We start from the raw sequence: 14317 nt of genomic DNA, 5'->3' as shown, positions 1-14317 counted from the left end.
GTGAGCGAAGCCCCAAAGAGTGCAGTTTCACACAGTGCTCTCCCAGAAGACCGTAAGAAGCCCTCTACTGCTGTTTTATTTCAGAGAAGTATCTCCCAAATGTCTCCTGAAACAGCAATGTCCTTTGTTCCCTTTTCATCAAGCACTAACTCGCTTGCTAAACAAACTTCTCTCCAATGCCCCTTCTCTCCAGGCCCTTTCAGAAAGCCGCTCAAGTCCTGTGTTGCTGCGTGCAGGGACTCAGATCACTTCCCCATATTCAGGTGCAGCCAGGCAAGTTCATGAAGATCTCCCTCTCTTTTTCTTTATGGCAGTTATCTCCCTCCAGCATTGTTCAGCTTTTATGGCTGTTCACTTTGGCAAGGTTTTTAAAGTTGTAATTGCTTTACTTATTTGAAATTACTTGTAAAGTTATTTCTGTTGTACTCTGGTTTTGCTTTTGCCATTAAATTTATGAACCAAATATCTCAACAACTGTTTTTTTGCAGCAACAAAGTCACCAATTATATATATACACAGACATCAAGTATAATAATGTGTTATTCAAGTATCTAAGTACAGATTCTCTCTCTCAACCAATTTCAATCTGATACAGAAGGAAGCTGAAGAAAGCTTACAGGTATTGGGAAAGTTAAACCAAGATTACACTGGGTTAATAGTGCTTTTGAAATAAAAATGCAGAAGCATGTACAAATACATCCAAGCTTATCTTCTTATGTAAGTTCAGTCGATAATTAGTTTTATTTATTAGAAGACTGAAAGAATACACATCTTTCTAGTCCAGCCTCACTCCTTGATCAAGGCCTCCAGAGAGAGGCCATAATTTGTGATGACATTGAGGAGAAACAATCGGAAAATTATTTGTTCCCAAACTCAGATTTACACTAGCGCTATCAGAAAAAACATACATTTATAAGCCACCACTACAAAACCTAAGTAATATGGCAGGTTCCCCCTGAGATTTCACATGCAGCTGGGGGGGTGGGGAAGAGAGTTGTTGCTTGAACTTGTCCAGAGATTTAGACATTGAGTGCTTTCTCAAAGCAGTGAAAAACCTTTCTTGCTGATGATCATGAGACTGGCATAGTTGCTATAACCTTTTTTTTTTTTTTGGGGGGGGGGAGGGAAGCATGGTTCTCTTCCTCCTCCTCCTTCGTGCTTTTTTTCTTCTTGTAACTTTTAATACTTGTGAGGTCAAAAGCTGCTCCAAATCGGCATCTCCATCTACCTATTTCTTCCCGTGTTTCATCAGCAGTGGCTCCTGAAGCTGTGTTGACACGCTCCTCAAGATGCTACCATGCGACTTACAGCCGGGGGAAGCTCCGAGGGCTGCACGGTAGAGCGTGAGGGTCTTGCGGAGCGGCCCAGGCCCCCCGATCCCGCCGCGGCCAGCCGTAGCGACCCCACAACCCTCAGGTCAAGCAGGAGGGGCAGCAGCGGCGGCGGCAGGCGGCCGCTGAGGAGCCCCTCACGGCGCAGCCCGGGCTGCCACCCGCCGCAGGAGCCCCCCGCGCGGGCATCTCGCGCGCTTTGTAACGGCTCACCGCTGTGCCTCGCGCCCGGCCCGCCGCGGCCGCCCGGCCCGCCTCGCCTCAGCGCGAGGGCGGCCGGACCGTTAGCGGACGGCCGTGCCTCGCGCCCAGCTCGCCGCGGCCGCGGCCGCCGCCCCGCCCCGGGGAGAGACCCGCCTTCCCCGCCGCCCACCCGGGGCCATGGTGGCCGCGGCCGCGGCGCTACCTCCCTCCCGCTCCCCCTCGCTCCCCGCTCGTTCCCGCCCCTCCGCGCCTCCCAGGCGGTGGCACGCTCCCGCCGGGCGGGAGGGGGCGCTCGCCCAGGTCGGGCCGGGCCGGGCCCGCGTCCCCGCGTCCCCGCGTCCCCGCGTCCCCGCGTCCCCGCGTCCCCGCGTCCCCGCCCCTCACGCCGGCGCACGGCGGCGGCGCTCCGGCGCGCCGCAGACGCGGAAGCGAGCAGGCGCGGCGATGGCGGCGGCGGTGGGCGTGGGGCAGCAGTGGGTGCTGGTGGAGATGGTGCAGGCCTTCTACGAGGTGCGGCCCGGCGGGTCCCGGTCCCGTGGAGGGGGCGAGGGAAGCCGTCCGGCTACCGGCGCGGGGCGGGCGAGGCGGCGGGGACCCGCTGCCGGCGTGTGCGGGGCGGGGGGCGCCGCGGAGCCGGCCCTGTCGGCGGCGGAGCGCGGAGCCGAGCCGGCCGCGGACAGGTTCACGCGTGTCCCGGGGCTGCCGGAGCTTGTGTGATGCGTGTGAAGGCGTCTTGCTACTGAGCTGTCTCGTTTGGTGGTCGGTGAGATCGCTTATTTCTGAAGTAGAGAGTGGGAAGAGAGCCCGTGCTTGGTCTGGTAACCGCCGAGCTTTGCTTGGTCGCGGGGAGAGGGGTGTTTCGCAGGGGTAATGCGCCCTGAAATGCAGAGTGTGTCTGTCTTCAGACTGTGTCTTACCTTCACTGAAATCAGGAACTTGCTTTGAATCAGAGACCTCTTCCTTGTTATGTAAAACTGCTACTGTAGAAGTGTGTGTGTGTGTGTATACACACATAAATGCATACACTAATATATACATTTTCCTGTATTTCCGTTTATAAAGTTATATAGGAGGTTTATACTTGGGCATTAAAGCCTGATAAGATGAACTTGATGAACTGCATTCTTTGAGTACAAGGTCAGGGTTGGTAGTTTATAAGCTTAATTCGCAAAAGAAAAAACCTTTAAGTGTTTATGCCTGAGTTCTCTTGGAGGAGATCGGCATGACACATTTGTATCTAGACTTTGTTTCAGGAAATAAAAAGCGTGCCCTAATGATGGGCAGTACTGTTGTGTCAACAATCCACTTCCTTTCCTTTTCTTCCTTCTGAATATATTGACCATCAGGAAAACAGGATTGGCTTTTGAAAGCAGCAGAGATTGAATATGCCATGTATTTTAAAATAACAGACCCCTGAAAAAATTGTAGTCTGCAGTATCAGTGTAGTTCGTGGATTTAGGTGACTAAAGGTGAGCAATTTAACAAGTGCTTAACTAGCTTCTAGTTAGAAACTGTCACTTCTGTGTCTTTCCTAGGTGGTGCTTTAAACTGCTGTCAGGTAACATATTTTTCTCACTCTGTTGCCTGTGGTTTTCTGCATCTACAGATCAGGAGCTCAGCAGGGGTGATTCTGATGAGTCCTCTCTTTGGTTTCCTTCCTCTGCAAAACTAGGCAGGTGGAAAGGAAACAGCAGAGCTGTGGAATATAATTGGGAGATTCCTGGAATAGTTTATGCACAGAAGTTTGGTGTTCAATTTTACTCTGTATTAAATGTGAACAGGTAATGTGACTCCTCAGGATTCAAACTGGCTAATTCTTACATGTGTGTGATGTTATTTGTAATGCCAGGGCTAAATGTTGAGTGCTGGACTAATAGTTCCCAAAAGACAACCTCAGGATCTGGCACTTAAGGAAATACTGTTTTTCAAGAGTGTGGTGCTGACAACATTTGTTCCTCTCACTGAGGTTGCCTTCTTAGTATCGTATTAGCCCATTTGTTTTGTAAAATAGGGGGGAAAATACAGCCTGGTACTCCAAAGGAAGTGATTGCTAACTTTTAAAGATATTTATGCTAGGGTTTGCAATGTAAGTACAGAAGTGCTTTGCTACCAAAGCTAGTAGTATGGTGTAGTGCACTGAATTCAGGATAATTGTAGGTACTGAGAAGCACAGGAAGGTAGTTTGTAAGGACTTCTGTTGCTTTTCTGCTAGGTCTGCTTGTGTTATCCTGGAGGCTGTACCACAGATGTATTCCTAATTTCTTTGCTGAACTAAAAAGTGCTCTACAAATGATAATTTTATTGTTTGTAGTCTGATATGCTGTAGAACTCTTTACTAGTTTTTAAACTTGGTATTCAATTTCCTTTTGTTTCTGGGTGTGTGATGCATTCCATTTCCTTTGTTTGCATGTCAGATCCCACCAGAAGCTGTTGATACTTGGGAACTTTTCCACTGAGTTGAACACGGAGCATACTAATGTGTGTGCACTTTCAGTCCTTTAAAAATGATTGTCTTCCACAGTGTAGCCTGGAACCTTGCTGAAATGGAATAACTAAACTAATCATTTAAACTAGATGTCAAGTACTGATGCCATAGTTCCTCATAGGCTTTAAATTGGTTCTGCTGCCAGAAGAAACTGGCCTTCCCCCTAGCCGTCCAAAGTGGCTAGCTTTAACTTGGATCAATTCCCTGTTCTGGTTTGCTGTATGCATTTGTAAATCCTCTTGTGTCCACACAAGAAAGTAAGTGGCATGGGGGCAAAACTGCTTTTGGTGACCATGCTGGGTTATACCAGCTCAAAGCACCTGTCAAACTAAGCATTAGAATGCAAAAATGGGCTCTGTGGGCAGGATGAGGTCTCCTTGTAAACAATAGTAGCTTTTGCTGTCTGTGATCTGCTATTGGACTATATAGTTGCAAAAATCTATGCTTGAAGTTGGTGGCCATAAGTGAGACAGACCTTCAAGCTCTCAGAAAGCTTCAGCTTGCTCTTGTGAAAGCTTTCTGCTTTCGCAGTTACTGTTGCAACTTTTAAGGCTTATGTGCAGTGCCTCAGCTCTCAGTACTCAATTTATTGCATGTGTTGAATTAAAACTACTTATCATATTATTTTGGAGTTGTTTATTAACAAATAGAATAAATCCATTCAAAGTCAAGTTAATAGCTGCATGGAGTAGTTGCAAAGCAATGCACTTTCATATAATTATGATTTTTAGTGATTCAGAAATATGTATCAGCTGGTGCAGTGCAACCTTGTTTCTTCTAGAAGTATAATTAGTGGTGACAAAACTGTTGCAAAATATCAGATTTATTAAAATAGAATAGTTTTATTTTTATGCTTTATTTCCAGGCCCCAGCTTACCATCTCATTTTGGAAGGAATTCTAATACTATGGATAATCAGACTCCTTTTCTCCAAGACCTATAAGCTTCAAGAACGATCTGATCTAACACCTAAGGTATGTTGGAAAAATATTCTTCTTTAGAGAATCAGTTTATAGCTGTTAATATGTTTGAACATCAGTGAGTTGAACCACTGTTGCATCACAGATTGGGCTAGAGGTTTTTTTAGTGGAGATTTCAAAGGATTTCTTACTTTGGAGTAAGAAACTGCTTATTACTTAAACATTTGAGATCTTGCTCTTAAAGTAAACACTGTAGTGGAGAGTTTAAGTATAAAAGAACTGATGTGACCATAGAAGAACTGTTGAGCTTTGAAAACCTGGCACCAGTTCTACTTTATGGATGGCTTTCTTTTAAAAATGGAAACTATATTTTAAAAACCCTGAGCTATTGGATTGTAAACAGTAGGAAAATAATCAGTCTATGCATGTGATATCTGTGAATAATAACTCTCAGAATTTAAAGTGTTAAGTGAATTCCAGAGATTTTTGTAGTTTAGTTGGGGGTGGGGGGGTGTTCCTTTTGCAATGCAGTTGTCTCAAACAAGGCTGTAATAGTGCATGAAGACTGAAATTTCTCCATGACTTCTAGCTGGACACTATCAGGAATGAATAGAATTTGTTCTGGAGATTTCACAGGACTAGTTTGTCTGAGGCACGGTCTGCAGCTGGGCTTGTTGTCAGAGGATGCAAGGGGTATATGTGAAGGATGATTGGACATACTGTCTTAACGTGAAAATACCAAGATGAATAAGAAGCCATTAATTTTCTCAGTGACACATGTACTATAGGAATGTAATGCAATGTGGCAATTGGCTTGTTTCTGTGAGGTGTTGATCCGAAATCCCAAGTAACTAACAGGCTTCGTTTGCCAGAACTTAAGAGACCGGTATCCTTCGTGAATAGTATAAAAGACTGGAATTTCTTTGTGATGCAGAGGAGGATTTGTGAAACAGATTCATGGGTATTTTGCCGCAGCACTTCTTATACCTTGTTGTTACAGCTATATCATGCACTTGCATGCTTTGATCTTACTTGCACTAAGGATGCATGTTAAGCATTTGGGCTTTACATTACAATGTGTTTCAGGATCGTTGAACAGGATGCAAGGTCTGTAGATGTAGGGCTGAAGAGGTGAGCAAATCTGCAGGAAACGTGCCCTTTAGAAAGGGAGTACCTGTTAAACAAGCTTAGAGTGTCGTAGCACTGTAATGCGTTTTTATAAAAAAACAGGTAAGAAATGAACTGAGCAGGAATCTAGAAAGGGTGTTTAAGTTTTGTGCGTCAAGAGACTTATGAACTGATCATTGGATTCTTGATGTTTGCCTTGTTTATTAAGAACTCAGAGGAGGAGTGAATGCGAGGAGGACTCCAGCCTGGCAAAGCACTGAATGTTCAGATCATCTAGGAGGCATGCTGCAGCTTTTTAAGTAGCCCCTGGTTGTCTTTAAATCTGCTAGGGAGAAGTCCATTCACAAACTAGGATAGTTCATTAAATAGAGTTTTCTTGTCAGGTGGTTTTGATCTCTGGTATTTTAGAGAACCACTTTTTTTGTTGTTGAAAGATTCATCCTCTTTGCTATAGATGGTGGAAAGAAGCACTTTGCTACTCTTGCATCAAACTGGATTCAATAATTGGTGACCTGAACAAAGCTGAAACCTGTCTTTTCCCAACAGCACTGGGGATTATACACAGCTATTTCTGTGTGAATGTTGAATGTTATCATCTGGTTGCAGGTGATTTCCTTCATTCACTGACAGACCGTCTTGCTGAAGGTGTTCACAAAAGTGCTCAGACAAATCTGGAACAGTGGCGTGTGTGTTGGGGGGGGGGGGAATTTTGTTCTGCATCTTTTTAGCTGTGGGCAGTGAGCAATTGGAAGATTCCAAAGGCAGCTTGTCTGTTGCAGCTTAATGGGAGCAGGGGCTCGGAAGTGGGGGAGAGAGGGAGGAAACATTTGGAAATGGCTCGTACTTAATACCAATCCTGTTTCTGCAGGACAGTAAGAATGAAGTCCATTGTCAGCACAGTGATAGCAGGCTTTCTGAGGAATAGAGGCATGCAGACATATTATTGCTATCCTATTCTGATGAGATTTATACAGTCTTTTCTGAGCCCAAGGGGAGGAAAGGAATGCGAACGCTAGCAAGAAATCAAAGTGATCAAGTCTTGGTTCTATAGATACTGGATGTATTAACTCACAGTTGCAAGGCACAGAAAAAAAAATACGCAGTATGCAAAGAGGTGCATTACAGCAAATGGTTTGACTTAAGATGTTGAAAATGTTAACACCTCTAGCTTTTTGTTATATGTATTGTGGCAGCAAAAAGAATATAGAGTGAATGTTCTTTAGTCTGATGGCATGATTAAGTTAGCTGACAACTGATGAAGCTAGATTTAAGCTGGTCTAGTTGACTTTGCTTCTACCTTCAGAGTTGTGAGATGGTAATATTTTCAATAGGAAGAACAGTATTTGGAAGGAAATGTCTTGTCTACTGCCATTGTTTATTGAAAGTAAGCATAAATACAGCAGTGAAGTGAATGTGTGAGTAAGTCTGCTGCAATTGGAGAAAGAAATAATGAGACTAATATATAATACATCAAAAGTATGGAGTGATTCAGTCCCTTTCCTATAATTAAGGTGAGAGTTGTAAAAAGAGCTTTTTAATTTTGGCTGCAGAAGCCACTTAATCTTCATTAAAAATCCTCCAATAGTTGATACTGGTCTGTTTTATACAATATGGGATCCCACAAGAGGTTTCTATGTGCATGTTGAGCTGCATGTTGTAACGTGTCAGCTGTTCAGCAAGGAGAACGTTGATTTGCCCTCTAACTTGTTTTAGTTTGATTCATGCTGTGGTGTCCAATTTCTGCCATGCCAAAAAGAATGACTAGGTTGTTTGGGTACAGGCACTGGAGATGGGCCAGATCTCACAGTGGAGCTCTGACTACCTTCGTGTCAGCCAGCCATGTAACCATACTTGGAGTTTCTCTGTGAATTATTGTGGGGGATGCTGCCAGAGCAGAGCTGGATCCACGTAATAAAAATTACCAAAGAATACCACTATTGCATAGCCATGTAACTTGATCTGTCAGGACCAGCTTGTCCTGGGGAACCAGAGGTAGATGATATATTGTGCAACCTAGTGAACTGAGGAGTCACATTTCTGAAATAGTGAAGAAATCCACCCTAAAGGTGGGTTCCGAGTTTGGTCAAATGTGTAGCAAGAGTGCTTCCAAACCTATTCCAAGCAGGAATCAACTTTCAAGACTGATTGTCTGACATCCTTTAATAACAAAATTTCCTGAAACATTAACTAGAAAGATGGAATACTTCTCTGTGACTGTCAGTCCTTGATAGCTGAGGATTTCAGGAGGTACTAATAAATCTGTGGTCAGACAGGATGCTACTTATATAGATTCTTGTGGACTTCTCATTTGAAATGGAATCTCTGGAGAAGTAGCAAAGTGCCAGTAAACAGTGGAATGGGTTACAGGAGATGGCTTGTTGCAGAATGATGCAATGCACACTCTCCAGCCACCAAGCATTTGTATGAAAGGAAGAAGCCCGCCAGACACGACTTTTACTCTGAAATAAATGATACTGAGCTTCTTGCAAAATCTCTGAAGTCCTAAGAGCAACACATCTTGCATCTGTGTGTGGGAGGAATAGTTGTTTTCTTTGGTTTCAGAATTTCTATTACAGCAGTAGTATGAGAACAGTTTCACTACAGTGATATTAGTCAAGGTATTGGTGAGTTCCTGTCAGAGAAAAATGTTTAATAAATAGCCTAGAAATCTTGTAGGTCATGAGAGCTGTCTCTTGCACATGCAGTGTTCAGGCATTGGATGTTCTGTGGAGAAGAACAGAGGTAGAGTATTCTTATAAAGGTTTTCAGTTGTTTTGAGACAAGGTTCCTTACATAGGTAAAAATCCTTTTAAATATTAGTACAGCTTGAAAGACAGAAATTTCTAACTAGTGTGTTCATTGTTTGTGCCAATTTCTGGTATGCTGATATTATACTATGATTCTGTAAATATCAAATTAAAGACCTATGTTTTGAGGAGTGCAATGACTGCAAATAAAAAGAAATTAATGTGTGCATATTGATATGGATATATGTATTACACTGTTTCAAAACACTTGTGTTACCTAAGAGCTGTCTTCATAAAGGTAATTATTACCTTGTTTGAAAACCAGGGTCAGCAAAGCAACTTGTTTGAATAATTTGTCTTGGATATGTTTGCACCTAAGTACTTCTCTTACCCGATGTATCTGGTCTTTAAAAATAAAAATAAAAAAAAACAATAAAACGGCAAACCATAAGCATATATATGTATGTATGTGTATGTATGTATGCATAAAAGTTATAAAAGGGAAGGAGGAGTAGCTGAGAGATGAGTTCACTTACATTACAGCCAGAGTGAGAGAAATTGGCGGTTTGGGGTTGTTTTTTTTCATCAAAAGGTTATTGTCATACAGTGAACTGAGGAGAACTAAGTGAATCTTTGTATACTTGAAAATTAACATTTTTATTCTTTAGATTGGTCTGAAGTTTGGTGCATCTGTGGAAGGTACAAGACAGGCGTGCTGTTCTAAATGTGAGGACATTGGAGTAAAGGTTTTCCAAGCCAGTCACGCTATGAAAACCTGCTTCTGCTGTGTCTTAAATTGATAATTTTTGGTAAGAGAGAGAGATGCTCATAAGCATTTACTCTAAAAGGTCAGCAGGAGAGGCCAGCTGGCTGGCCCAGTTGTAATTTGGGTGGCCTCTTTAGGTTGAGGTTGGTACTGATTTCAATCCTCAATATCCCTAGTCCTCCCACTGTAATAAAGAAACTTCTGTCATAGAAACTTTTGGTACACTACTGCCTGTGCAGTACATGCAGAAATACATGTGGAAGGAGAAGACATGAGACAAGAAGGTACAAATGTTTGTCCTTTATGTCTCTGTGTCCATTAAAATGCAAAGATGGAACAGATGAGAATGAATGTGAGCTAGAACTAGTGAAGCTTTGCTGTTGAGAATGAGGTTTACCCTTCTTCTGTGTATTGTATTTTGTGTTGAGGGGGGAAAAAAAAGGTCAGGATATTGCCACATCTTGTCACCTATGCTGTTAGTTTCTGTGTGCTCCACACATTTCAAAGAATGAATCAAAGCTTCACACAACTTAGTATGAGTGGGAGGGAGAGAAGTACTAATTAGGAATTGTATATTACCTTTATGTTCACACATCTCAATTACAATTTTACTATGCTGATTTACTGTAGTTATAGTGTCTTTCTATAAATACCCTTTTTCTTTCTGCTAAACTCCATATTAAAAAGGTTTTAATTGAATTTCTGCATTTAAGTATGTAAGCTCTTCAATGATATTTTTTACCCATACATAGTTCAACAAAACTAAGACAAAAAGAAAAAAGCAAAGTACTTGCTTGCTCAGCTTTAATTCTGCCCTCTTGAAGAAGAGGTATGTTATATTGCCTGCTCTGCCTTTGAACTATGTTGTATAAAAACGATTTAAACCTTCTTTACTCTCAAGTCTTAACCATCTCCGCAGAACAAATGCCACACTTCCTAAATCATTCCTCTTTAGGTGTTTGATTTTTCCCATTTATCCTTCTGTAACTGACAGGCTGCACCATTTCCCACCTGATTTATGCCATTTCCTAATGCAAAAAAAAAAAAAAAAAGTGCTCTAAAATGAACACAAAACTGTTGATGGGAGCTACACAGTACATCAGGGATTTGAGGCATGTGGATGGCAACTACAGAGGAGCAGGTTGAAGGCTGTATGAGCATGCATCATGCCATCTTCTTCTGGTTTTCAGAAGTCTTTTTGAACTCTGTTGCGGAAAGGTGTGAGATACTACTGGGCAACTGTACACGAGAATATATGGGGGTATTTGTTGGATTATGTGGAAGATGAAGTTTGATTGATAATACAATGCGGTAGTGAAGAGCAGTCAATAGTATTCATGTACAACTTAGTTTATCTTTGGTCAGTTTTCGGTGCTCTGTTATTTATTTGGATTGTTTTTAAATGAAGTATTCAGATCTGCTATTTGACATGCATATGAATGGCATTGGTATAGAGCAAATGTGTAGCCTCTGCCTTAGTGCTTAACTGATTCCTGAAGAAACGGAGCAGCATGCCAATGCATGTGCTGCAACTGCATGCAAGGCTCAGCGGTCTGTCTACAGTGGATAAAGAAACTAAGCACCTCTTCTAACATAAGTGTAGCTGCTTCAGAATACTGAATATATTTAAATTTAATTCTGTTGCACATATTAATGGCACTTATTTCCATTCAAATATATGCCCCATGGGTAAAATCCTAGTAAGAAATCCAACATGAAAAAGTAAAATAAAAATGTATTTAAAGTACATCTGCAAAATATTAGAAATACAAGTGACTATACTCCCATAAAAATATCTTTTTTGAAATACAGGACTATTGAAATTTCCATTTGAGTTTTAAAATAGACCTTTACAGAGCTCTTGGGATATTAATTAATATTCCAGAAATACCTAAAAATGAAGTTATTCATTAGCCTAATAAAAGGAAAGTGGTGAAAATGCAGGAGAGTTGAACATGTATTATTGCCTATAGTTTCCTTTTGATTTCTAACATCTTAATTTTTTTTTTTTAACTTTGAAGTCTTTGAAAGGTATATTAAAAAAAATCAAAATGGAAAAAGTTATTGCTGAGATATTTTTAAAGATCAATGATAGTATTAATATTTAGGTATTGCAATAAGCAGCCTTAAAGATTCTACTGCTTTGAGAAGTAATAGAGAAATATAACATCATCGTAGCCATAAAATTCAAAGTTAGCATATTAACAACTATGTTATCAGATGTGTCTTGTTATACTGGTAAATATGGAAAAGTTCTTTCATGGCATAAAGAAAGAGTTAAGATGATTTGCCTTAGTAATTGCTGATGTCTTTTGTCTTGTGTCTCATTTCTTAATATAGTAAATTTATGTGGGACTAGTCTCATGTACAGGGGATGCTGGTCCTCTGGATGTCCTTCAGCAAATTATTTAACTGAGTTTTTCTATATATTTGTAAAGCACTTTGAAAATGAATATGCTTTTGCTGTCCCTCCGTGGTTAGGCAGGGATATGTGGATTAGTAGTTGTGCTGCTGTTTTTGAATATTTTGCAGTCCAGATTCTCCACCATGTCCTGCCCGTATATGTGTTATTTTGCTTAGCATTTTAGTACCACAGTTGTTTAAATTGCACTGTTGAACATTTTAGAATATGAAATGAGGCAATTTGTATTCAATTATTATTCAATTTGTCTTCAATTACTTGCATATACTGTAGAGGAGGATTTTCGTAGTTAGTAGACTGAATGAAATAGTACTGATTAAAATTTGGCAGGGACACCAAATTAATATCTCTTCTTTTGATTATCATACCATAAGATCTTTAATGCACAGACAGTTGGGCTGTCTTTGTTTACATCTCATTCTCTTTGAAGAAGGCAGAACTGCTCAGTTAAACATGCTGATATAATACCAATCTTAAGTGTCTCAGGTGTCATATACTGGTGTGCATCACTTCTCGTTTATCTATTATCAGTTATTTATTAGAATGTGTTTTTTCTAATGGAAATCTTTTTTGAGCAATGTTTTTCTCTTCTTCAGGAAAAAGAAGAATTGATTGAAGAGTGGCAGCCAGAGCCGCTTGTTCCTCCTGTATCAAAAGATCACCCAGCTCTCAACTATAACATTGTTTCAGGGTAAATCTCGCTGAAGTAAATTGTTTTTATTTCGGCACAAACACTTGATGACCATATTTTTAAGCATGTTGCTAAGTAAGGATTTCCATACCCCTACAAGCTTTCATGAATGAATTGCCTTTATAGATAACAGGACTGGATTTGCCCCGGAAGAGGTCTCCTCTGTGCAACCTTATCAAGACAACCTTAAGATAATGTTTCTTAATTTAAATGCTTTAATTCAACACTTTTTAAAATATTGGTGTGGGGGCTTTATCTTTGCATTTATTTTGGGTCTGTATTGTTTGGTTTTAATTTGTCTTGTTTTGTTTGAATATTAGGGTAGGCTTAGAGGTCCAAAAGTGGTTACTGAATTTTGCGGGAGTGGAGTTAAGGGGACTGTATCATCACAAAACGTTTCAGATGAAACTGATTTTGTGGCTATCCATTTGGTACATCATGAAATGTAGTTCCTTTTAAAGGTAGTAGATTTGGGCAATCAAAAATGGAGATGCTTGATGGCAAAGTTGTTTTGTGAGGAAATTACAGATTTTGTGAGGAAATTATGGGTCAGCGTTACTTTCTTATGTGTTTCGAGGCTTATAAAAACATCTGTGATGATTTAGCCAAGAGTCACAGTATTTCAGAAATTGCTTTGAAATTTCTTTAACAAGCTTCAACTTTGTTTATTTATGTTGGTAACTTATAAAATGTAAACATTCATAATATCCTGCCAGTGACACTAATATTTTAAAATAATGTAGTGACAGAGCACAATCATTTGCTCTCAAAGTAGCTCCATTTTGAAGGCTCAGCCACCACAGTGAAGAAATGCCTGCTTTGAAAAAAGGATGCCTGTTTTAATTGACTTCTGTTATATGAAGAGGGGTTGTTTTTTTTCCTCTCCATTGTTATTCAGGATTTTGAAACAAGCAGTACCTTAGAGTAAAAGGAGAGTTTGCTTGTTTTTTTTTGTTTGTTTTTGTTTTTTTTTTTAAAGATCAGAACAAAGAATCCTCTTAGCTTAATTCAGAAAATGCTTAAATTATTTAGAACCTTCCAGTGCAGGGAACATATTGCAATTAGAATGTGGCTGTTAAGCTTAATAGCAGCTATGGGGACAACTTGGCATCTGTCTGGTAAGGTTTAATCTGCCAGCTAACTGCCTTCCTGTAAGATGCAGAACAGCCATGAGCTTGAAACTTGGCCTATAAACTTAGGCCACATTTCAGAGTTAATACAGAAATGAAAGTTTCTTTATTCTAATTGCAACTCAAGAGCATTTCTGTCCCCTTTTTAATTAGCATTTTAGGAGGAACCATATTGATGCTAATAAGGTAGTCCTCTTTTCCTGATTATCATGTGTTAATGTCTTCCATGAATGGTGGCGTAGGTTTGTCTTAATTATATTTGTTTGTGGTGGTTTAATACTGCATATTTGATGTAATGTGTGGATTGGGTTTGTATAGGCTCATAACTACTCTAGGAAGTATTAAATATTTTGGTAAAATCTTAAAAATTATTTTGACTAACAATCTGGGGCAGGGGCAGACTTCTTCCTCCCTCAATGTGTAAAACAGTTTGTGCCTCATGTTATATCTGTTAACATACTTTTTTTGGTCAACAATTTATTTATTTTTTTTCT

At 40.5% G+C, this 14317-nt stretch overlaps 1 protein-coding gene across 3 annotated transcripts in view; it reads left to right on the top strand.

Annotated features, from left to right (window-relative positions):
- Nucleotides 1-1920: 1920 nt before the first annotated feature.
- Nucleotides 1921-14317, top strand: part of SPTLC1 (serine palmitoyltransferase long chain base subunit 1) — a 35738-nt gene continuing 23341 nt past the window's right edge. For all 3 annotated transcript variants that reach the window (XR_010886861.1, XM_067315599.1, XM_067315600.1), the window contains exons 1-3: nucleotides 1921-2045; nucleotides 4886-4993; nucleotides 12599-12693. Coding sequence is in view for 2 of the 3 variants with exons in the window: in XM_067315599.1 (XP_067171700.1) it covers nucleotides 1980-2045; nucleotides 4886-4993; nucleotides 12599-12693 (269 nt within the window). In the remaining variant the exon portion in view is untranslated. The remainder of the gene's footprint in view (nucleotides 2046-4885; nucleotides 4994-12598; nucleotides 12694-14317) is intronic.

The sequence above is a fragment of the Apteryx mantelli genome, chromosome Z, assembly GCF_036417845.1.
Source record: "Apteryx mantelli isolate bAptMan1 chromosome Z, bAptMan1.hap1, whole genome shotgun sequence".
Taxonomy (NCBI): Eukaryota; Metazoa; Chordata; class Aves; order Apterygiformes; family Apterygidae; genus Apteryx; species Apteryx mantelli.
Note: the sequence above shows the minus strand (reverse complement) of the source record. Positions and strands in the feature narration are given on the sequence as shown.